The sequence below is a fragment of the Prunus persica genome, chromosome G3 (genome assembly GCF_000346465.2).
Source record: "Prunus persica cultivar Lovell chromosome G3, Prunus_persica_NCBIv2, whole genome shotgun sequence".
NCBI classification, from domain to species: domain Eukaryota; kingdom Viridiplantae; phylum Streptophyta; class Magnoliopsida; order Rosales; family Rosaceae; genus Prunus; species Prunus persica.
In genome coordinates, this window is record NC_034011.1 from 15,540,788 (window position 1) to 15,566,747 (window position 25,960).

General features: G+C 34.4%; 2 protein-coding genes across 2 annotated transcripts; one reads left to right on the forward strand and one right to left on the reverse strand.

Moving 5' to 3' along the window:
• Window positions 8,330-8,821, reverse strand: LOC18783226. The gene has a single exon (XM_007216424.1). The coding sequence runs from the start codon at window positions 8,819-8,821 to the stop codon at window positions 8,330-8,332; it is 492 nt and encodes a 163-aa protein (XP_007216486.1).
• On the forward strand, window positions 21,578-23,915 carry LOC18783133 (suppressor protein SRP40). The gene has a single exon (XM_007216384.2). The coding sequence runs from the start codon at window positions 22,586-22,588 to the stop codon at window positions 23,411-23,413; it is 828 nt and encodes a 275-aa protein (XP_007216446.1). The 5' UTR covers window positions 21,578-22,585; the 3' UTR covers window positions 23,414-23,915.

A 25,960-nucleotide genomic window follows, 5' to 3' on the forward strand; every position in this document is an offset into this window, starting at 1 on the left:
GGACAAGAGAGGGGGTGTAGGGACGATTACCTTGAACCGAATGACCTTACTTTGGTACCTAAAACAAAAATTAAAAAATCAATTTGTGTCCAACAATAAAACACTACAAACCTCTCAAGCCTTAAAGAACGGAACAATAATCTTACTCGAAAATGAGACTGTCTTTTCAAGGAGACCAATCTTTCCAAATTCATCATGATTGATGATATCCCCATCCAACTAAACATCATCACGTACAAGATGTATCATAATGTAAACCAACTAAACAGATTATAACATACAAATCCTACAAAAATCCAACCTCTAATTTGCATTTGAAAAAAAAAACAAGGAGAAAATATAGTGGCTAAGCAAACAGACAAATCTTATAGCATACATGTCCTACACAATTAATAAGAACATAATATAGCAACACAATAATCTGCAAAAATCCAACCTGTAATTTTCATTTGAAAAATTAAACCAACGACGACATATAGTTGCTAAGCAATCAGACGAATCTTCCTCATCTGTAAAGCAACTGGGTCAAATCTCCCCTAAAAGCTCTTCGAATTTGTCCTAAAGGTATTTGCAAAATTGAAAGAAATCCGTACATCTCAAGCGAAGAAACTTGATCAGAGGTTTTAGAGGGACAAGTGGACTAGTTAGGGCTACCTGTTAGATTTTGTGAGCTCTGACGGCAACGTGCACTCCTAAGAAATCTGGTTGGATTAACCAGGAATGGAACTATTTGTAATTACATGTTCAAATCGGATATAATACGAGTCCTTAGTTTATAATTTATTGTTTAGCATTATAGTTGATAGGCATATAGTGTATGCATGAGTTAGTTTTTATGTTTAAGTAACTTTTCATCTTCTTTTTTTCCATTGGTAATTGCCAAACAAGTGCGCAAATTTATCTAACAAATGGGATAGTGCTCATTCATTCGATAAAACTCAACATTAGTTGGGTAAAAAATATCCAACGAACACGGAAATTACCCAACTAACTCCCTTCTTTATCCAACAAATTAATGTTGGGACCATCTTTCTGTGGGTAATGAAAAGTTCAAGTGCCCAATACCCAATGAACGCTAAGATTTTACCAATAAATGTGGAAGTGCTCATAAGTTGAGTAATTTACCTAACAAACACAATGATTTACCCAACGAACATGGTAGTGCTCATTCATTGGGTAAAACTCAGCATTTATTGGATAAAATACCCAATGAACGTCATATTTTATTCAACTTATTGTTAGAAATATGTCCTTAAAGCCAACTAATTATGTAAAAAGTTAGAGTTAAGGACATCTCTGATAAAAGACATATTATGTTATCAATGGGCAAGAAAGGTTGTTTTATACATTAAATCATCCTATATTATCTTTCAATATGTAGAACAACCATAGTCCAAGGAATACACAAGTGGATATGAGAGCTATGTAATGAGATTGCATACATGGAGACTTCTCATCATCTCTAAATCCTGAATATGTTCCTGGTCATAGGAATATTGATTGGGGGGCTCAATATTCTGCAAAGACTAGTACACACAATATTGTCTCTATATGTAGGGAATGGCAAGGTCTCAAGTCATTAAGTGTGGAGACACATCGATATGTGTGTAGGTGCTTGTAGAAGAACAAGTACACTGAACGCGATCCAACACATGAGTTACAGCATGGAAGTCCTTACTCACATGTCAAGCTGGAACTCATAAATTGCAATGGTGCAAACTAATTCTTAGACTTGAGGCATCATAAATGTTTTGTGGCTATGTTGTTAATGTTTGAGGGCACTATACAGTCATGCTGAATTAGGCATAGCTTAAAGGTGCTCTTCAGGATTCTCAATAGAGTCATAGAAGCAAATGAATGTACAACAAGGAATCTCTACTCTCAGTAAAGGAGAGAGAATACTCCAAGATATGATTGGTCAAATCTCTATGCAAAGTAGTAGATAGGACTTAAAATAAGAAGTCTTCAAATCTTACCAAGATAATTATATAAAAGGAATTATTCACATTAGGATATTGACAATCGGATTCCATGATCTAATAATATGATTTACTCACTCCCTTCTAGACCCACTAATTCATACTTTAGGGCATCAAGCCTACATGTCCCATACCATGCATTTTCCCACTGTGGCTCCGAATACCCTAAAATATAAATTAGTGCCCATCCGTCTCTTACCCCATGTTTATTTTGTTTACGAATTTCTCAACTTTCACTTTTCATTAGAGGCTCTGCTCCCATCACCTCAATATATTCAAGCCCTGCTCCCGTCACTTGAATATATTCCACATTTTTTTTACTCAGATATATCTAAAGCCTTCTCCCACCCCTCAGATATACCTTAAACTACACAAAAACTCAACACAATTGTATTTATGATCCATTTGTAATGCACCTCAAACGTTCATTAATCTTTGCGGAATAATAATAATTCAAATAAAAATAATAATATTTCAAATTTTATCACATGGATAGTAATATTCATCCAACATCACATAATACTCAATAAACATTCATAAAACTAAACAATAGTATTCACCTAACAACATCCACGAAGCAAAACAACAAGATATTCATATTTAGTACTATATATAAACACCAAGATTAAAAGTGATATAGTCTAATCATTGGGGAAAAAGTTAGAAACCCTACCTCATGTCCGAGAAGCTAAAATGATGAAATTACCCTTCAGAGGTTGCCGGGTTCTCTGCCATTCCTAGATTTTTTTTAAAAAAACATAAATGAGGTTAGAAAATCTAATTTTATAAAAATATTTTTTTTTCTTAACATAGAGAGTGCACCCCACTCTCCAAGCTAAAACCCTCGAAACGGCCCAAAACCTATACCATCGGACTCAGATCAAGAAATTGAGTCGGATGGACTAAAAATATGGTGTTGGAGGTTGCCATAATAGCCGCGAGTGGGCTTGTTTTCTAATTACTGTTCATCGTCTTCCAAAAATCCTGCAACTTCCCCTGTTTTTCTAGACAAAATCTCAGATTTTGTGAGACACTTTGACCAACCAAACATTAACGAAAAAGGGCAAACTTGTAGTGGTTTTGAAGGTTAATACCTCTAGTTTCTAACCCAACAAACCACACTAAAAACGGAGCTATAACGAAGGAGAAAACTAGCTCCAAAGTTGGACTCGTGGCTTGTTGTCTGCAGAAAACAAATTTTTTTTTTTTCCAAACTTTGCACATATGAGGCTCACAGGCTGAAAATTTCCAGAAAATGACATTTTCCAGATTTGGTTCTAAGTCGTTTTCAACCATTCTAATACCCCCCAGGTTCCTAAGGCTTCTAAAACTCTTCTAAACTTCATACCTATCATTCGAACTCATCAAAAACTCAAAATGGAACCAAAATCAACAACACCCACACTTGAAAAATTGCTCTATCCACCCAGCCCGAAAATAGAAGTTCAAACTCTTCCAATCCAATTTCCCTAATTCTCATGTGACTCAAATTACTCTTTAAAGGACTAAAATCACACAACCACAAAGTTAAAACCAAAATTTTCAAAATTGGATCACCTTCAAGATTTTTTTTCTCCTCTTCCTCCTATTCTCCCTTTTCTTCCTCACCCAAACTTCATCTCCTTCATCCCACGATCTTATCTTAGTTTAAGCAATTATTACCCTTAGCCTAAACTAGGTGATTCATATCTAATAGGTGAACAACTCATCCCAATTTGAGATCAAAATCAGATTTTTGAAGAGAATGTATAAGGGAAGGGGGAAAGAATGAAGGTTTTGCTTAAATGTTGCTTTTAAAATAAAAAATAAAAAATAAAGCTCATAATTAGGGTTAAATAAATAAATAAATATATATATATATTCCCTAGATGTTACACAATAGAATAGGTGTCCACATGACCAACGAGAAGAGGCCAAACCCGAATGATGAGATTTTGGCCCAAAATATCTCCCGATGCTTACATTAGGCCAAGCCAAATCTTCACCTGGGTCTCAAAACAAACCAAGTCAAACGAAATGAATAATCCAGAAATGTTATGTAGGTGTGAACATAATATGTCTCAGTCAAGTATATATACAATCATCAAGGTCTAAAATATAGATGATATCGGAAATATCGATAGTCCAAAAACAAGGAAATTTCGATAGAAATATTGGGATATTATCGATATTGATAAAAATTGAATAAAAACCACGGAAATTGTAAGAAAAACTTGGAAATTTTTATTGAAACTTTGGAGGATGTTTATTTAGTGAATTATCTATTAGTTTATCACAAAAAATTGGAAGGAAATGCATTGCATGATGGATTTAACTTATTTAAGTTGATTATATAGCGAGCTGACAAACACTGTGAGTGTATGAGTGTAGAAAATATGTAGTAATTAATGAAAGAAGATTAAACACACCATAATCATTTATATATAATGATTTACTACAATATTTTATATTTTATACATTGCATGGTAAGATACATGAGTGACTTAGTACCACATAGAGTTCCTATGATATTCAAAATTTTCACTATCTTCATCATCTCTATGTGTAGGGTAAGTGTATTGTGAAGAGTAGTCATCAAATGATAAATCTCCAAAATAATTTTGCGCGTAATTGTTAACATACCACCCATATGGATCCGAGATTGGTTGACGTTGTCTATAAGCAAAATCATTTAAAAATTGAGTCTCGAATTCTTTCCATGAACTACTCAATTCCATCCCAAAAGGAATGGGATATGAAGGGTAGGGAAATGTAGGTGAGTGGTTGAATGGTGGGGTAAGTGATGTAAGTTGAAACATGGTGAATAGTTCAAAAGTTGAAACTTGAAAAGGAAATGTCAAAGATTCATTCTCATGTGAAAATTTTATTCTTGCAAAAAAAGTTCAAAACAAAACAATATAAATATAAATATTTTAGCATATTATCACAAAAACATAAGTGATATGGTGGTTAAGGTATTGGAGGAGTGAAATGGGAGGGGTTTGAATCCCCTTTGTGGTTTTCTTTTTTCCTTTTTTTCTCTTTTTTTTTCCATTACATCGATATTTTAGCAATATTATAGCAATATTTTAACAAAATATTGCTGAAGTGTGAGCGAAATTATCGACAACTATATTTTTCGATATTATCGTCGATATTATCGATATTTATACGATATATGCATGGATATGTTAGAAATATCTGTGATTCGAAAAAACGATAATATCCTCGATATTTCGTTGATATTAACGATATTTTAGACTATATATACAATCATGTAGGTGTGAGCATATTCTATGATTAACTAATTAATAGATTAAAAAAAGGCCAAGAGGCTAATACGTACGTATGATAGAAGAAAAAAAATATTATTTTTGAAAGTAGTGGTAATGTCATAAACCTTCAACTCCTTCTAATTTTATCCAAATATGCATGTTCCAAAGGTGAGTTATGCAATTTTTGGTTGATTATAGAGTATGCCTCAGTCCCATGTTCCTCTAAGTGTATCAGTGCAAAAAATAGTATATTGCAAAACAAAAGTTCAACTCAGCTACAATCACCAATTTGTTATTGGAAAAGAAAGATAAGTTCAGATTTTGGGAAGCACTCCCTTTATGCATGAATTGTAAGTTGATGCTTCAAGAGGTTGAAGACGAGATGCAAAACTGGACAAATTTGGTTGGAATGATTCCTGATGAGATGATAGAATGGGATATGAATCATGCCCTGGGGAAGTGGACCGATTTCAATATTGAAGCATTTAAGGGCAGTTCTAAAATTCATGGGGACATTCTTGAAAGTCTAGTTTAACAAAGTTGTGATAGATCTTTGTGAGTGCAGGCTGGGTTACTTGTGATAGTTAAATTCAAGAAATAAACTTGCAAGCGCACAAGGTTAATGTAATATAGCCAAGGCAAGTACAAGGTCGTTCCTACTGAGACTGAATAAATTCTCAAGTTGTTGTGAATTATAAACTAATTTAAATCCTAAATTACTCTAGACACCCTAACTAATAAACTTAAAACTGATGACTCAACTAAAACTTAATAAAAGAGTTTTGAAAGTTGGTTTTGAAAGATTTTCTTTAAAAGAACGTTGAAAACAAGAAAATTAAAAGACAAGATAACGAAGAAAAGCGTGAACTAAATAAGTTTGTGAAAGCTTTTAAAGAAGCTTGCCAAGACAACAATTTCACCACAATTCCTCTTATCCAAACCTTAGCATGCATACTATCAAAATTCCCAAGTTATGTTGATGATTAGTTCTCCAAAATTATGATTATCTCTTTTAACAGCAATTAACCACTTCTTCTTACACGCAATTTATCCTTGGTGTGAGGCATAAATATAAACATATAAAAAGACCTTAGGTTGAATGAGAACTTCACACAATCACACAAACCCCTAAGAGTATGGTGTTTACATTATGCGCATTCATCAATTTAACCACAAGAAGCAAAACTCATATTAGGCATGGCGTATACGCTAACATGCATCAAATTATTTAACCAAAAACCTAGATGGTAGCTAAGCATCAAGATCATTAGTTAAGAAAATAAGCACAGTTATTAAATTTCAACAACATGGAAATTCCCATAGCATGACATAACTAAGCTTTGAATAATTAGAAAATGGTTACATTGTATCTTAGTAAAAGATAATTAGTTACTCATAATCATGGTAATAAAGCAAAAATAACACATGGAGAAAGAGATAAGAAAAACCCTTAGAGTTTAGAGGCACGGTCGCTCTTCCTTTCTCCACGGTTGAATTCTGAAATTTCTGGTATATCCTACTTAGTTAGAATGGGCTTAAACAAGTGGCCTTACACGCAGCTATTCTGTTTTTCGGTATTTTGTCTAAAGAAAAGTTGTGCGTTTGTTTGTCTATTTTTTGAGCATATAAGAATTGCCAAATTCCGTTCAGTACTTTGTAAGATAGTCACTGAAAACTGATCTGAGGTCGAAACTAAAAAGAATCAGTTTTTTCAAAATGTGAATTCTTGCTAAAGCTATTGCTAATAGAGACGTATATGCCATGTTTTGATCGTGAATGCTTTACTAATATGCTGCCATTATAATCTTTGTACTTCCTAATACCAATCTCGTAATATTTTGGTGGACAAGGTTGCTATGCTCGAATGACTGTGGAATATTAGTGGAGACTACCCTTGTGAGATATTGAGCCAAAATCCGTTCTTTGAGAGGGGTTTCATTATTTCTACTCTTAAACACTCTTCAATTTGTTCTTAAGTAGATTGCTCTCATTAGGTTTGTATTGGATACTGAAGAATGTTCTTACTATTGTACGTACATCACTTCCAAGTGAGATGGACCATGAGAAATGATGTTAGGCTATGCATGTTTTTACCAACTAAAAGGCCTTTCATCCTAACTTTTGTGTGTGTTGTTAACCCTTTCGTAACCAAACACTTAGCCTTTCTTTCATCACCCTCATTATCTTAAACCTATATAACCAATTTCTAAGCCATACCTTATAGCTTAGGATGTGCCAAAGTGATGAAAATAAGAAGATTGAGCTCTACCCCAAAGAATTGGCGTGTACCGAGGTGTTTGTGCAAAATTGCAAGAAGAAAAAAAAAAGCAAAAAAAAAAAATGAAGAAAGAAATAATACTGAAGAAAAAAAAAAGTATTTTGCAATTCAAAAAAGTAAAAGTTCAAAATCACTCCAAATGGAGTAGGAAAGTTGCACAATTCCTGGACTCTGAGTATTACAAATAGTTCAAAAAGAGCTAGCTGTGAATGTGATCATGAATAATGCTTTGGTATGTCCTAAGTTTTTGTTATTCATTTCCTTTCTTTCTTAACCCGAGCCTAGCCTTTCGTTACAATCGAAGTAAAAGACCTAACTGATCTTTTGGGAAACCTTGCTTGGAGATGAGGTATGTACTCTAGTTCTTAGTATTCGATTCTTTTCATGAGACATTATTTTCAGAAATTGCCATTCTTCAAGCTAAGCATATGTGTTAATATTTGATTTCCATTACATAACTTCATACATATATGTGACATTTGAGTGTAAGCCTAGGATTCCAAGAGAAAAAAATAGAGTGATATCCGGTGAGGATTAGAGTCAAGGGGAAATAATTCCATGGCATTCGAGTGTGGTTGTCTTTAAGCTTTGATGTTATGACTTTTGGTATTACACGTTACACCAAGATGCAATGTATTCAAAGTGGCATAGCTGTTTTTTTTTTTTTTTTTTTGTTGGTCAAGACTGAAACTTCATTCCAAGGCCGGAAAATCGGCAAAAGAGCTTACAAATAAGGAAAGAAAGCAAAACTAAAATCCTTTCAACTGAATCCATACAACCCAGCAAAGAAAAACTTTCAACCCAAATCAAAAAGAAACCTAAGGAGGACATGGGAGTCCATCTGAGACCAGAACTTGCACTAGAGACAATGGTGGTCGTGAGACCCAGCTTTCCAGCTCCATAGCTCTAACTCCAATCATGGCTGCCTCATGAGCCGCACGATTTAAATCTCTATGCACCCAGCTCCATCCAACGTCATGCATAGAATCACAGATTCTGTGAAGCGCCTCAAGGAGCATAATGGACCACACTTTGTTTCTAAAGTCACCATTTATCCCATTAATAAGCAATTTTGAGTCAGTTTCAACAATGACATCTCTAAAGCCAAGGTTAGCAGACAAAGCAAGCCCTTTAATTGCTGAATAAGCTTCCGCTGCTAATGCTGAATTGCAGAAAATAGGACCAGCTAAACCCCTAACAAATTGACCACCAGTATTTCTAATAACTACACCAACGCCACCTTTCAGAGTGTCACCAATCCATCCTCCATCCACATTTATTTTCACAAAATCACCTGAAGGTAGTGGCATAGCTTTAGTGATGCAAATGTGATTGGCATGCATTGGTTTTTATTAACTTGTTTAAAATGGTGTCTTTAACGACTTTGTTTTGTAGTAAAACGTTTGTGGGTATCATAACTTGTAAACCCTCAGGAGACACAACTCCTCCTACTAGAGACACCTAGAGGTTTAACGGCTTGTGGGACATGCTAAGTGCCATTGAGATTACCTGCGAAAGTGGTTTAGTTAGCTTTTCGTTTTATTTTTGTTTTCGTTTCTAATTTTGCTCGAGGACTAGCAAAAGATAGGTTTGAGGTAGACATGATTCATATCTCATTCTATCATCTCATTAGGAATCATTCCAGCCAAATCTGCCCACTTTTGCATCTCGTCTTCAACGTCTTGAATCATCAACTTACGGTTCATGCATAAAGGCAGCTTTTCCCAAAATCTGAATCCGAAGTTACAGTATCGACCATATTTTGAGTCTAAATATGCTCTATGACACAGTCAAAAAGGAACTCGCTGAGTTTAGTTCCCTTGTTGGTGTTCCCCAAACTACTTTACACATCGAAATTTCTCATCATGCTGCTGGCAATAGTTTCCAAGTCAAGAAGCAAGGGACTGATGAAAAGACCTTTCATTACATCCATTTAATGCAGAGTCACATCTCCAAACAATAGGTCAGCTTTCAAGATAACTTCATTTGCATGGGTGAGCTTGTCTCCTCGATCTCAATCTTTCCCCACCAGCATTGATGCTATGTAATATCCTAGATACATTATTGACAAGAGCAGTCATCATCTCACTACCAGTCTTCTTTCTGTCCACTGAAGTGGCGCAGAGTCTATCAGATCACCATCATGTCCCAGTTGCAACTGATCATTAGAGTAATCCATAGAGTGAGGGTAGAAGCATGAAAAAGATGTAAATCACATTTGAAGGATCTTATCATATAAAAGAAATCATATTTAGAGGGTTAAAGGACATCTAGACACTAGAAATTATGTACCAGATTTTAGCGGAGTATTTTATGTATCTGTTTTTTGCCTTGCAAATTCCACTATTATACAAGTACCCTACCTGAGCTATCATCCAGACTACTAGAAGAAAATGAAGCTTCAAGAACAAATCCAAGGCTCAGACTATCACCATGATGAAAGATTCCAACTGACCTATCTGTCTTTCTTTGAGACTGAGGAGGAACAAACGAAGATAAATGAGTCAAGAAATGTATACCGGAGCACCTTTTTGTCAAACAGAAGACAAATCTAAAAAGTTAATAAAAAAGAACAACAGTGATATGTGCAAGTTAGCCACAACGCAGGCAAGTTAACAAAGATTGACTATAATATTGTAATTCCCATTTTCCAATAGAAGTAAAAAACTTGATTTTAGCAAATACTCAAAAATGCGAGTCTCTACCTCGTCCATCTCACTCTAATAACCTTATGGGAAATGATAAGATAGTTTGGATTGGAGAATTGAGGCACAGATACTCCAACAGTTTCAGGCATGGAGAATCCAATACTAATACGCCCCCAAAACACCTCGATACATATCAGACATTCCAAAACTGTATCTCGCTGACTTGTTGCAAAGTTTGACTTTTGGATACAACATGCATATACAAGGAAGACGCGGTGGGTACACAAGAATACAGAATAGATGTGGTGGTTCTCAACATCTTTGCGAAATTATTGATTTCACCATCACCTTCATGTGCGATTCATAAAATGGTTCAACACACTTGCACTTTCGAGTCTGGGTTAAGTTTTACTATTCGGATCCAATATATTTAACCTTTGGGGAGCACACTGCACTTTGTTTTCAAGATAGGAAAGCCTATGACATGGAGGTGTTCCTTTCTCGGCCACAAACGTTTGACAACTTCCATGTCCATCGCATCACCAACACAAGTTGTACGTTTGGCCTTTTGCGGCGTACTAGCACGACCACATCTATTTCAACCAAGGACGTTGCAAAATAGGTTGTAAATTATTTTTAGGTTACCATTTTTGGCACCTAGTGGGACACTGTAGTGCTAAATTCATCAGATTTTCATGCAAATTGAAACCACTCACAATTTGAGATCTGAGGCAGAAACCCATATGGGAACACCAATCACATCTAGCCAACCGGGACCGAACGTAAGTGGTTTGATGACAACCACTGTTCTTGAAACAAAAATAAAAATTAGATTAAGTGGATGACCAATTTCGCACGGCAATGAGTCCCCTTCCTTGCACCCAAGTTCGAACTTAAATTAAATTAATTTAAGTCCATTCAATTTTTATTTTTATTTTTAAACAAAAACCAATGCCAATTAAGTCCATTCAATTTTTATTTTTATTTTTAAACAAAAACCAATGCCAATTAAGTCCATTGAATTCCAAGAAAACCTCCACTTAAGGAGGGACATCGAGCCCAACAATTAAAACAGAGAACATGATTCTAAAATATGTCGTGGGAAAATAGTACTGGTATGTGGAAATAACAATACTTTTTTATATATGTTATTGAGTTTCGACAGATCAAAATAAAAGGTACTATTTAATAAGGTATTCCATAAATAAAATGAAAGAGTTATTTAAGCTTGACTTAAGAAATTACATGCACACTCCTTGAAATTGTAATTTTTATTTATTTACAGAACCCATTTTAGTTTATTATTCGTCTAAAAATTGATGATTTTATATATATAAAAAAAATATCATGGCAAAGTTAGCCTTGAGATTAGATTGCACATACATACATAGAAGTTAATTTTTTCATTTGCATAAGTTATTTTGTATGAAATCATCAATTTTTGGACTAACAATCAACAAAAAGGGTTTTGCGAAAACAATTTGAAACCTCAAGGGGTGTTCATATAATTTTTAAAATCTCATGAGGTTTTGTAAAAATACTGAAAACCTCAAAGAATATTAGTGTAAATAACTCGAAATAAAAAATGTATCATTAAAAGACATTAATGTTATTTACCTAAATATTGTTACTTCTTATACATGTAATTGTTGTCCTAAATGCGGAAAAAGTTATGTGCCTAACTTTTAACTTGGGTGGTCCTTGCCTATGACAAAAATTTCCACCGTCCAAAGAACTTAAAAACCGACCTCTTTGTTGGTTCATGGTCCAGCAAGGTAGGGTCAATCAAGTCAATTAGCTCAACAACCACTTCATACTTTTCAATTGCTTCGTTATTCAAAGAAACATCAAGAAAAAGGAAGACAAAATGCCTTTAATAATTTGTTTATCTTACTTTACTTTTTTTTTTTTTTTAGTTTTAGCCACTTGCCATGTGCATCGATGCTAAAAGAAACAACAAAAGAAAAGACATCTAGGCATGGGATATTACACTCTACACCCTAATGGACCAATAATTCACAATTTCTATCTCACCTTAGGGATCTTGTCACCATCCTTGCTGGCCAACTAGTTTGGGCATGCACAGTCCACAAACATAAAGCACTCTTTTTGAGAGCAGGTGTTTTGGTGTTTGTGTTGTATGTGCTTGTATGTCTACAACGTCCTAGAGTTTTATTCTGTCCAAAAACAAAACAAAAAAGTCTTAGAGTTTCCATTTAATTGCATTTTATAAGATAAATTCTAAATACTAAATGCTAAATCCGAAGCGCTTAATTTTTAAACTGGTCTTTTTAGGAGTGTTTTTCTAAATGCTACAAGTGCTTTCTGACAACCAAAGGCTCTTCGAACAACGTTTGATATAAAAATTTAGAAGTATTTCTCGATCATAGAAGCACTTTCTAGAGAAGCAGCTACTGTGTTTTAATGATTTTATTCTACTTATAATTGTTATTTCTAGAATTTCGTTTAGTGTCTAAAAGTTTTAAGCATTTGTGTATTTGTCTAAGAGACAAATAGACAGCAATAATGTCATTTTGTATAAGCTATTTTACTAACTCTAGCGACATCAAAACATACGTCCTTGTCCGCGGGGTCGGATAAGGATAGTGTTTGAATTATAATAGGTCGTGAATTTGATCCCATCCTAGTGTATTGGAGGAAAAAAGAAGACGGAGTCTTTGTTATGATGTTACACTTTTTACTTTGTCATTATGTGAATATAGGGGCTTTGCTTAACTTAAGGTGAGATACTAGTACAAGTACAAAACATTAGTTATGTGGCATGCAAAAACTTACCATATTCTATCAACTCTACTCCTTTCCTTTCCATAGGCATTTCTTAAAAAGGGTCAATATTGCAAGGAGCTTATAACTCAAGTAGTTACAAATCACCCCTATATTGAAGACCACAATATATTTTATTTATTTATTTTTCAAAAAATAAAAAAGGATGATAATAGAAAAGAGGCTAGGTAAATGGGTAAGAATTTTATAGTGAGGGCCGAAGGTTGCTCTAGGCTACAACCCAGAGGAGTAAGCATTCTACAGTGAGGACCTTATATATGGTCCTTAGGTGAGGCCATATCTCTTAACCATTGGATCAAATTGGTTACGTTAAGCAATAGGACCTTACCTAAAGCCCATATATAAGGCCATCACTACAGCATGACTCTGCATGCATGCATCTAAATTCAGTCAGCATATAAAAATGATGTGGAACATATGGCTGAAGCAATAGAAGAGGCGTTGGAGCGTCGCACGTGCAAAGGTAAAATCGGAAAGTTGCAAGTTTGGGCCCTGAGCTCGAATTTGGGCCCATGATCCGTTGTTTCGAAGAGAACGATGTCACGAGTAAAACTCATTGCTTTTCCATGACATAAGGGCTTTTTGGGCATTCAAGATTGTTTAGCAGCCTAAAAAGGCGTTTTAATATTTTTCTAGTTTTTGGAAACTTTTGTTAATGTCCCTTTTTATTTCCTTTTGGATTCCTATGGTTTTCAGGAGTATTTAAACCAATTTTAGCATGTGGCTAGGGCATTATGTTATCATTTTGAAGTTCAATAAACTTCGAATTTTCTCATATCTGGAGGATTCCAGGCTATTGGTTCTCTTAGACTAATCATTTGATTGCCTCCATATTGGCATAGGGCATAGTTATTGTAGGAGGAGCTTGTTTATAAGTGCTTATGTAAGATGCATGTTTGCTCATAGGCACTTTTGTTAAAAGTATGTTAAAGTATTTCAAAAAACCTCTCACTGGCATAGGGCGTAGTTATTGTAAGAGGAGCTTGTTTGTAAGTGCTTATGTAAGAAGCATGTTTGCTCATAGGCACTTTTGTTAAAAGTATGTTAAAGTTTTTATAAAAAGGAATCAAGTGCTACTTGGAAAAAAAACACATGCTAAGTTCTTCTCAAGCCAGCACTAAAAAGTGCTTTTATAGTCCAGAAACACTCCTGTATGGGAGTGATTTTGGAAAGGCTAAAAGTGTTTTCTGACAACCAAAACTGTTTCTTATAGTGTTTGGCAGAAAAATTAAGAAGCGCTTCTAGAAAAGCACCTATTATGTGCTTCTTCAGAAAGCACTCCCAAAAAGTACTTGTATTTCTTATGAAAGTTTCAACATCTTTATAATAAAAGATTTTATGAGCATAAGCGCTCCTAGAGAAGCAGTCCTAAACTATGCCACAAGTTGAAAGTGCTTCTAATCATTCTAAAAGTAATGTCAAACATACAAAGAGAGAAAAAGATAGTGAGGCTATGTAGTTATTAGAGAGGAAGGGAGAGTAGAGAGAAAATTGCGGAGAGATTTCTGATTTAAATTTTATTAAAATAATTTTTTTTTATTACAAGCGATAGTAATGTCAAACATACAAACAGAGATAAAGAGAGTGATGAAGATGATAGTAATTAGAGAAGAAGGGAGAGTGGAGAGAAATTGTGAAGATACTTCTAATTTAAATTTTATTACAAATAATTTTTTTTTAATATAAGCGATAGTCTAACCTACAAGGGGAGGAGGTTTCTTATGTAGACCACCTAGGTTTTGGGAGTTCGAACCCGAGACCATTGGTCTGCAAGTCAAGACCATTTTCTACTAGGCTAAACCTCGTTGGCTATTAAAAACAAATTTTAATGAGGGTAAAATTTGTAAAACATGGATATAGGATAACAAAGGCTATATTTCTTCTTCGGCAAAATTGTAGCAATGGTCTCTCAAATAAGACCCCACTTTATTTTTCAGCCCTCAGTCCCAAAAATTGTTATGACCATCCTTCAATTAGATATCACGTTGCACCACTCGTCCTTTTCGTCAGTTCTGTTAGTTTTTTTGGGGTTGAGAGACGAAAAGTAAAGTAAGGTCTTATTTGAGGGCCCATTGCTACAATTTTACCTTTTTCTTTATAAAGAAGAAGAAATTTATTTGAGGTACATTGTGTCTACAAGAAGTAAAGCAATTTATCCTAATTATATCATAATAAGTCACCTGTACAAAATAAGGAAAGAAATCATAATGAAATACAACGAAGGAAATGTTAAACTCATTAGCCATTTCAATTATTTTTATCAAATCTTTTTAAACTATTTGGCTAGCTATGACTACTACTAAAAAAAACTTCTTGATGGATCTAGCCGTAAATATTTGTTTTGATCTTTAGTGGGGATTTTTTAAATTTTATTTTGTTTCATAGAAAATGGTACATCCATCCGAGGAAAAAAAAGTTGAACTTAAAAGTATTTTAATGCTCATAAGTTGAATACATGGGCATGCGGGCATGCTTAAAAAATATCTTGCCTTTGATCTATATATATAAAGCAAAAGGCAGAGAATGGTGAAACATTCAAAATACCAGAAAATGTCATTAGTTAATGCAAATTAAGAATTCAAATTATTAATTAAATGAGGATAATATGGTAAATTCACACTTTTTCATATTTAAAAAAATTAAAAGAAAAAGAAAAAGCAGATAATGGATCCTATTTTTATAGAACACAACTACCCATTATCTTTTTTAATTCTAAAATAAATTTACTTATTTTTAAAAAAAAACCTCTCGCAAGCGCGGAAGCGCGTGCAGAGAGGCTAGTTAGTAATTAAGTCTAAGGCTTATTTATTGTTTCACCCTTTAAAATGAATCCTCGGTCTCATTTTACCCTTTTAAATTGAAATTTTTTCACTTAACCACCTAAATCTCTAAAAATTGCTAAAATTTCTCACTTTACTACTCCCGTCCATTTCCATCCACAAAACCATTAAGTATGCTGACACGACATGGACATTCTAGTAATTTTAGCTCCTTATCTTCTCTCTCTCCCTCCGTCTCTTTCTTCTCTCCCCTCTCGGACCCAACCTCCATCCCTCCTCGTCCCCTCCTCCCTCTCCACTCTTCTTTCTTCTCTCTGCCTCTTTTTGCTTTCTACCTCTCTTCTCTCCCCTCCCCCTACCATACCCAACCCCCACCCCAAACCTAACCCTCCATGGACTTACTCAACACACCCAAACCACCCACCACTCAAAAAAAAAAAAATTTAAATCTCATCGATAGCCACTTCCTATCTTCTCTCTTGCAAAAAGAGAGAGAGAGAGAGAGAGAGAGAGAGAGAGAGAGAGAGAGAGAGAGAGGGAGATATATATATGTAAAGAAAGAAGAGGAGGGAAGGGGTGGGGTGCGATGGAGATGATAGAAGAGAGATGCAGGGAGAGGGGAGGGGTTGGGATGCGATGGAGATGCGCTGGGGGTTGGGTCTAGGGAGGGTAGGGGAGAGAAGAGAAAGGCATAGAGAAAAGAGAAGAGAGAAAAGGGAGGAGGGGATTGGGGTGGGGTGCGATAGAGGTTGGGTTAGGGATGGAAGAGAAGAGAGGGGCATAGGTATAGAGGGACAGAGAAGATAAGGAACGAAAATTATTAGAATGACCATGCCACGTCAGCACACTTAACGGTTTTGTGGATGGAAATGGACGGAAGTGGTAAAGTGAGAAAATTTCAGTTTAAGGGGGGTAAAGTGAGACCAAGCTTCCGTTTCAAGGGGTGAAACAATAAATATTGTGCTTCTCAACATTGGAAGATGTACTAAGTTTGAAGGAATTCAGATCCGATTAGCTGTCATTGGATTTAGTCCATACTTTTTTGGTTTTAGATGTAGGTCCTTTGACTTTATGAACTTTTTTGTTGTGTCAATTTTACCCTTTGAGATAAATAAGAAAAACATATTGAAAATCTAAATTTAATGCATTTTTTCCTTGTAATTGAATTTTGAATTCTTTCCTTGATAATATTTACCTAATATATACCATTTAAATCAATGAAAGTAAGACCCACATATTATACCTATGCAATGGACAATAGGACAATATACCTATACCATAGGATAATATATCTACACCATAGGCTGAACAAACTACAAAACATCTTACCTATAAGTAAGGTGGAAAAATAGTCAAGCAGAATATTAAATTACCTATAAATTAGGTGCATAAGAACATAAGTCAAACAGTATATGCTACCTATATCTTAAGTACATAAAAAAAATAAGTGGTAAAATGTATGTTACCTATAACTTAGATCCATAAATAAAAAAGCAAAAAAGTGTGGTACCTGTATCTCATGTATGTAAAAACACAATTCAATTAAAAACTTCTTTTCTTGTTAAGGGAGTATGTTACCTATAATTTAAATTTATATATATATATATAAATGAAGAAAAAAATATATTAAAAAATGTATTACCTATAACTTAGGTATACTATACATAAAAGAACAACTATAAAGAACAAAATGACTGAACCTGATTCAAAGTTGAGCATATATTCAACATAAAATAATAATATATATGTATAATTAAAAAAAGAAGAAGTCGATACTATGACAGCATAGCAAATGGATATGACTATGCTTCAGCGGGTCATTTGTGCCTTGGGATGAACCCCAAATCTGTCTGAATCTCCATTATTTCCTCATCTATTTTAACGAGTGTTTGGCTTCCTTTGAGCACTAAACTCACTCCATTATCTCTTTCTATGTCAATGTACAATATTTAAATATAAAAAAATCTTCCCAATTAGGTGCTTTACTTACCATAAATTTAGTAATTTATTATAAAACCACCATAAATTTTGCTATAATAACTTCATTATTCCTTACGTTTTATGTGCTTAAGGGTAAACTTGTAAGGAAAGAAGCATTCACAATCATGCTCTCTATTTTTAAGTTAAAATTTAGCTAAAAACACTAGAAAGCTATTTTAGGAGCTCTCTATAAAATTTCAACTCCAACCATACTCTGTAGTTTAAAGAGTCATAAATATTTTTAATATTTTTTAATTCAATTTTTGAATAAGGTGTAGACACAAAAGCAACAATAAAAAATAGTTGGCTTTAAATAAATACTTAAAATAATATTAAATAAAGAAGCATTTAATTATATGGAGTTACTAGGAGTCCTTTCTCTCTCCTCAGATTTAGGAGCTCCTAGAGGTCTCCCTATTTTAGGAGCTGAATAGGGAGCATGGTTGGAGGTGGTTTTTTTTAATTCCTCCCTAAATTTTAGCTAAGAATGTGGTTTAGGGAGCTCATTGTGGATACTCTAATATTAGCTCATTATCTCATTGAGGTAAGTAATCTAAGATAATGGGTAATATTGGAACAAAAAATGATTTTAAAAACATAAAAATAAAAAGATTACATAAGACAATATTAAACAAGGAATGTAATCCCATGTGGCACAAAAGTCAAAAAACTTGGATCAAAGTCACCAAATTCGAGGATTAAACTCAGCTCCCTAATTCTGATATAAATTCCCATAATAAACTCTAAACCCAAACTTAACCCTTAAACCCATAACAGATGTCATTGCACAGAACCACGGCATAAACAAGATGAGTAGAGTGCCCAAATTCAATTTATGTAAGCAATATTTGTTGGAGAATTAATTGTGGAATTTTTTATTTTTTTTTTACAAGCGATAATTTATTTTAAATTAATCTAAACTACGAGGAGGGGGATTCGAACTTGAGTGGAGATGGGGAACACATCTGCTCTAGCTAACTTGCCTAAGCCCATATATTCATTAATTGTGAAACTTTTAAGAGATGCATTTGAGATGTATTTATACATTACAAATTGTAGGTGAACCTCGGTACATAAGAGGTGTTTAATCAACTGCCAACTAGAACTAGTATCACATTTATGCAAAAGGTTGCTGATCAAGTCCATGAATACATTGTCAAATAAAGTGAGTAAAATAGTTTCAGATTGTATTTCATTCTTCAAAATGAGGTATTTATAATACAAGAGTACAAACCCTAGTAGAGTTATACTAGGAAACTAAGGTAAAGTCCTAATTACATAATATCTATACAAAAGGAAATAAATAAAATCATAATATATTAGGAAGTAAATCTCCTAATTACACTAGGATCTCGCTAACATACATCAGATCCATTCTATGGATAAACTTATGTAGGGTTTCAACATAAAACAAATATTAATAGATGGAACGAAAATAACAATTATTTAAATTGTTTAACCACAGGAAATTAATTGATCTGACCATACATTAGGTGAGTGAGTATTGTCCTAATAGTTTGATTATTCTCTTTTTTTTATTTGCCAAATAATAGTTTGATTTCCTTATTAACGATATAAAGGGAAGGTGATTGAGAACTGATTAAGTTGATCCGTAAGCCAATCCCTGGCCATATTTACACAATTTGCTCTTAATTTTAACAGAAAAACTAACAGAATTGACGGAAAGGACGAGTGGTGCAAAGTAATATCTAAGAGCATCTCCACCCATAAGGACTAAGGCAAGGGCAAGGGCAAGCAAGGGCTGCCACTATTCACGTGAATAGTGGCAGCCTTGCCTTTTTTGGTTCCATCCCAAAAGGCTAGGGCAAGGGCAAGAAAAAAAAAAAAAAAGAATATGCAACAAAATATAAACTTGTTATGTATTTATAGGGAAAACATCCATAATTTTTTAGTATTTTTTTTATATAAAAAACTGAATTTTTTTCTATTTTTTTGAATTTATTTTGCTCGCTGACGTCAGCGTGACATCACCGCTGACATCAGCGCCTTCGGGCTGAAGCCGAGGCAAGATCTGCCCTTGGGCTTGCCCAGGTTGGTGGGACCCAGGCCTTGCCCGGGTTGTTGATTGTGAGCTAGAGGTCGTTTGGGCTAGCAAAGGCAGCCTTTTGCCTGGTTTTGGGTGCGCGCTGGACTTGCTCTAATTGAAGGACGACCATGATAATTTTTGGGGTTGAGGAACGAAAAGTAAAGTGAGGTCTTATTTGAGGGACCATTGCTACAATTTTGCTGCCTTCTTCAGTTTGAGGAAGCATAATCACATTTTGAAGCAATTTATCCTAATTACATCATAATAAGTCACCTACACAAAATAAGGAAAGAAATCATCTGGATCTAGGTTTGTGTCTGCTTGATGATGCTCCTGATTGGCTTGGCTCTGTGTTAGTGAATGACCTACTGAGGTTGTCTAAACCTCGTATGATTAGTGTTGTTTAGTTTCTTTGGTTGTTAGGGGTTCTTCCCCTCCTCCCTTCACCAAAAAGAGAAGAAAGAAATCATAATGAAATACAACGAAGGAAATGTTAAACTCTCATTAGCCAATTCAATTATTTTTATCAAATCTTTTTAACCTATTTGGCTAGTTATGACTACTACTAAAAAAACTTTTTGATGGATGTAGCCGTAAAAATTTGTTTTGATCTTTTGAGGGGATTTTTTTTTAAATTTTATTTTGTTTCATGGAAAAAGATTCATCTATCCGATGATAAAAAGTTAACTTAAAGAATATTTTAATGCTTATAAGTTGAATACAAGGGCATGCTTAAAAAATATCTTGCCTTTGCTTAGCTATTAAGTTTAACGATACTATGCTTCCAAATGTTGGAAGATGTACTAAGTTCGAAGGAATTTGGATCCTCTGTTATAATTTGCTTGACTTCTTTCCTCCATGTGACATTTCATTAAAATTTAATTCAAAGGATTCAAGTTATACACATCATTTTTAAAATAAAACCTCAATTTCCTAACGGAACCATAGTGAACTTGAAATTGGTAATTGATGAAAGGGATTCAATTTAATAATGTAAAAACGAACAAGGGAGATCTATATATGCTATACCATCTCGGCATATTGGTAGTTTATTAAAAAGATTCAATTCAATTGTGAAGACTGACATCTCAGCCGTTGCTATTCAATTGTGAATACTGACATCTCATTCTAATATAAATTCGCATAATAAACTCTAAACCCAAACTTAACCTGTGTCATCACATAAACATAATGAGTAGAGTGCCCAAATTTAATTTATGTATAAGCAATATTTGTCGGAGAATTAATTGTGAATATTTTTTTTTTATACAAGCGATAATTTATTTTAAATTAATCTAAATTATGAGGAGGGGAATTCGAACTTGAGTGCAAATGGGGAACACATCCGCTTTAGCCAACTTGACTAAGCCCATGTATGTACATTCATTGAGAGGACCGATAGTATACTAAACTCACACACACTACACGGATGTTAGGACTCGAATCCAGAACCTTGCCTGAGGGAGTAAATACTCCAAATCATTACAAATTGTAGGTGAACCTAGCTACATAAGAGGTGTTTATTCAACTACCAACTAGAACTAGTCTCACATTTATGCAAAAGGTTGATGATCAAGTCCATGAATACATCAGATCCATTCCATGGATGAACTCATGTAGGGTTTCAACTTAAAACGAATATTAATAGAGGGAACGAAAATAACTATTATTTAAATTATTTAACCACAGGAATTTAATTGATCTGACCATACATTAGGTATAATTGTTGAGTGACTATTGTCCTAATAGTTTGATTATTGCTTTTTGTTCTCTTTTTTTTTTTTTTTTTTTTTTTTGTTTGCCAAATAATAGTTTTGATTTCCAGGGAAGGTGATTGAGAACTGATTGAGTTGATCCGTAAGCCAATCCTTGCCCATAAATGCCTTTTTTCTTCTTCTTTTTTGCACCAGCTGGTCTATAAAGTTCAAGTGCATGCTTAAAAACTTCATTCACGTTAATGATAATTTTAACTTCTTTTTTAATCAACGAAAAATGAGATATTCGAACTTCAAACATCAGTGAGCCAAGATTACAATAAGTCGGTAATTTCGAACTTTTATAATGCCTTGGGATGCATATACTCATTGGTCAAGAATTTTCGAGCATATCCCTATTGAAAGAAGTTTATGTTTATGATAGAAAACCCTCTCTCCTGTAGGCTCATCACATCAAAGGAAGTTGATGTTGAAAAATGGAAAAATGGAAAAATGAAAAAATGAAAAAATTTGGTAAACACACAATTTGGTAATGGACCCATTTCCCACGTCGCCAGAAACATGGCCTACCTGTTTGAAGACAGCAGCAGAATAATTTTACTCCCTCAACTACTTCCATACACCGAGCCCGGCTTTAAGCTTTTATCTCCCTCTAAAACTCAAACACACCAAACATCTCTCAACCAACGAGGCTTGGTCTTTCAATTCACTCTTGCCCTCCTCTTGTCCAAATCAAATCATCACTGACATTTTCCATCATCTCCAAAGTTTGCATCTGCAACTTCCCATTAAACCCAGAATTGGATCTTCCTCTTCCTAACCTTTTAGGACCACATATATCCATTATTTTTGTGTGTGGTTGATTGGAATTCCCTATTTATTCTACGATTCAAACTCTGTTTCTTGTCATTTCCTATGTGGGATGTGGATATTTTTTTAAATAACTAGAGTCTTCGTTAGGTTTGAAGTTCTTTAGAATCTAGACTCGTCAATGTTTTTACATCAAAAGTGACATGTTTGTTGGTTTCTGCTAAATCTGATATATGTGGTCTGAGTGTGATTTTCTGGCTTTCTTGAGATTAAAGTCTTAACAAGGAGAATGGGGGTTGAGCTTTGTTCAGATAACTCTAGCATGGGTGTGAGCCCAAGGATTTCATTCTCTTATGATCTTTGCCAATCTGATGTTGCAGCTGTGGAACAACAACAGCACCACCATCCTCCTCTCAGATCCAATTCATCATCATCCTCATCAAGAAGCATGAATTCAAGCATGGAGTTTGATTTCTGCGTCGTCCACGAGAGCTTCGAGCAGGAGTCTTCCTCCGCAGATGAGCTTTTCTCTGATGGGAAAATGATTCCAAGTGAGATCAAGAAAAAGTCTGCTCACCCAAAACAGCTGGATCAAAATATTGTGCCTCATCAACATCCTCCACTGCCAACAGCAGCAGCAGCTGATCCAAGTGACGAAAACACAAGTAGGGCGAAAGAGAGCGGTAAAGAAAGCAAGAACATGAGCTGCAATGAAGCTGATGAGAAGCAGAGTTCCAAGTCTTTTTGGGGGTTCAAGAGGAGCAGCAGTTGTGGTAGTGGATATGGCAGAAGCTTATGTCCTTTACCACTTTTATCAAGAAGCAATTCAACTGGTTCTTCATCATCATCAAGTGTAAAGAGATCAGTATTTTCCAAAGAGGGTCAAAATCAGAAGCAGACTTCACAGCAGAAATCTGCATCCAAGAAGCTCCACTCATCATCACAATCTTCTTCAACTTCAATGAATTATCAAAAGCCTCCATTGAAGAAGGGCCAATATGGATCATATGGCAATGCTGCTCCATTTAATCCTGTGTTAAATGTTCCTACAGCTAACCTATTTGGTTTTGGATTAATCTTTTCAAATGGAAAAGATAAGACCAACAAGAAGAAGTGATGATATGTGTATTGGCATTCAATGATCAGTTCATCTTATATGGGAAAATAAAGTTTTTTTAATTTTATTTTCTACATTTAACTTGTTGAATTTTAAGTGATTGTAAATTAAGAGTAAAGGGCTTCGAAGAAAGAAGACAAAGAGATAAAAAGATGCATCAATTCAAGGGAGGGACAAAGGCATATGTATGATTCTAGCCACATGCTTTGGAAGGGCTAAAAGACAAGGTAACCATAGTCTTTCTTGGTGTCATCCCACATGGTGTTTTCCCTTTTTCTGCATTATTTGGTCTTTGTTCACACATTTGGTCATATGCTGTGGTTTGGTTTTTGTATTTTCTTTTCTATTTTCCTGATTGCTCTGTTATAGCAAGAGAGAGGTCTGATCTTTTGACTTTGAAGAGCGTTTGGCATGTTCTTTGAACTTCGTTTGGAATTTTATCTGTTTTAGCTGGTTGTTAATTTTGACTCTCATGGATTTTACAATATTTTTTGTGTGTACACACAACTAGATGTAGTACATGAATGCGTTTATGTTCATTTGTGCATACCCTTTGTCGCAACAAGTCAATACCCAAATTCAACCTAATTTATCCTTGTAATGATTAACATAACTAACAAAACTGTTACAATAAGGCAAAGACGGAGCTACGACAGGAACATCTGCCACATTTATTTATCTATGTTTCTCATCACGTATATACAATTGTGACACATAAAAATCTTTCATATATGTCGGGGTCTAACCCAGTAGAAAAGATCTTGATTTGCAGATTAGTAGTCTCAAGTTCGAATTCCCATAATATCTTAGTAGTGTGGGTGAGAAACCCTCTCCCTCCCTCTTCTAGTTTAGACTATCGCTTGTATTATAAATAAATAAAATTCTCTCATACCTAAGACCTATCAAGAGCATCTTGCCCCACTAAATTTTTATTTTTATTTTTTTGAGAAAAGATGAACTTATTAATACTCATCAAAGTAATGAAAGAGTTACCATGTAAAACTGTGACTTCGTTAAAACCTTCCCAAAGAAAACCACGTGGATAGAGTCAGCATGTAAAGTAATGACACAGTCTTGCCCCACTAAATTGATTTTAAAGAAAAAATTGTAGGTTCAACTTTACATCTATATATAAAGCAAAATGCAGAGAATGGTAAAACATTCAAAATATCAGAAAATACCCTTGGTTAATGAGGATAATATGGTAAATTCATACTTTTTTATATTTAAAAAAATTAAAACTAAAAGAAAATTCAAATAATTGATCCTATTTTTATGGAACACAATTACCCATTATCTTTTTTAATTCTAAAATAAATTAAAAATTTTTATTTTAAAAAAAAAAAAAAAACCTCTCGCAGGCGCGAAAGTGCACGCGAAGAGGCGAGTGAGCTATTATACAACTACGTTTTTATCTATAGCCTTTGTAATTCACAATTTATTTATTTTTTGCAATAATTTACAATTAACCCTGATTTTATGGAAAAATGCCTCGAGAACGGTTGTAATGGGTTGCTTGGAAAATACTCTCAATCAAGATATTAACTTCTTTTGTTTGCTATTGTGTTGAAATTTTTTTAACCTTAAATTGTTGCTCGAAGTCGTAAGCTATCCTGGGCATCGGTTCAAGTTTCTTCAAAAGCAAGGGAACAAACAAGTAATTCCAATAATTTCCTAGTCAAGAAAAAAGGAATAAGAAAAAATAAATAAAAATTTCGATGAATTGTCAATTCAAGCCATTCACCATCATGTCCCATGCCTGTGAATAATTTTTTTTTTAATGATTAGAACACTTCCACCCATTTGCCATGGCAAAGGGTAGGACAAGGTAAGGGCTGTTACTATTCACGTGAATAGTGGCAGCCTTTGTAAAAGGCTTGTGGTGTTTCCACATTATCATGGCAACCCGAAGGCAACTACTATTCATATGAGATGTAAGGAGAGAAATTTGTATAGAGTTTTGGTGTGAGAAGTGAAGAACATGACTTAGTATTTATTAAAAAAAATTCTGAAAATTTTAATATTTTTTCAGATTTTTATTTTATTTTTTCGTTGTTGACGTCAACAAACTCAAGCAACAGCCTAAGCTATTCTTGCCTTTGAGCCTGTCCAGACTTGTGAAGCCCACCAGTTGCCCAAGCTACTTATGCTCGCTGGAACATGAAAATGGGGCTTGGGCCCTCTCCTGCCCTGACCAAGGCTGTCCGCTAAAAGTGCTCTTAGTTAAGAGGTGACATTTGCAAAAAGAGACTAGATGAAAATTAAATATCAGCAAATGGGGTAGACTTATTCACTTCATAGTTGGTAGTGAAGATGAATAAATTTCAATGACAACCATAACAAATTAAAGGCATTTTCATCTTAATATGCATAGCATATTTATAAGAGATATTTAGTTATATACCTATTCTTACCACTAGTGTTATAGATAAACACTATACCATTTAGTTTCTATAAACAACCCAAAAAAAACCCTACTATTGCAAGAAATTGGCCTTCATAATGTAGTCTCAAGTATATTTACAGATGATACATAGTAGCTCAAAG

Excerpts from the sequence above, each read along its gene's own strand:
- LOC18783226 (XM_007216424.1), bottom strand. The coding sequence starts at position 8,821 with ATGCCACTACCTTCAGGTGATTTTGTGAAAATAAATGTGGATGGAGGA.
- LOC18783133 (XM_007216384.2), top strand. The coding sequence starts at position 22,586 with ATGGGGGTTGAGCTTTGTTCAGATAACTCTAGCATGGGTGTGAGCCCA.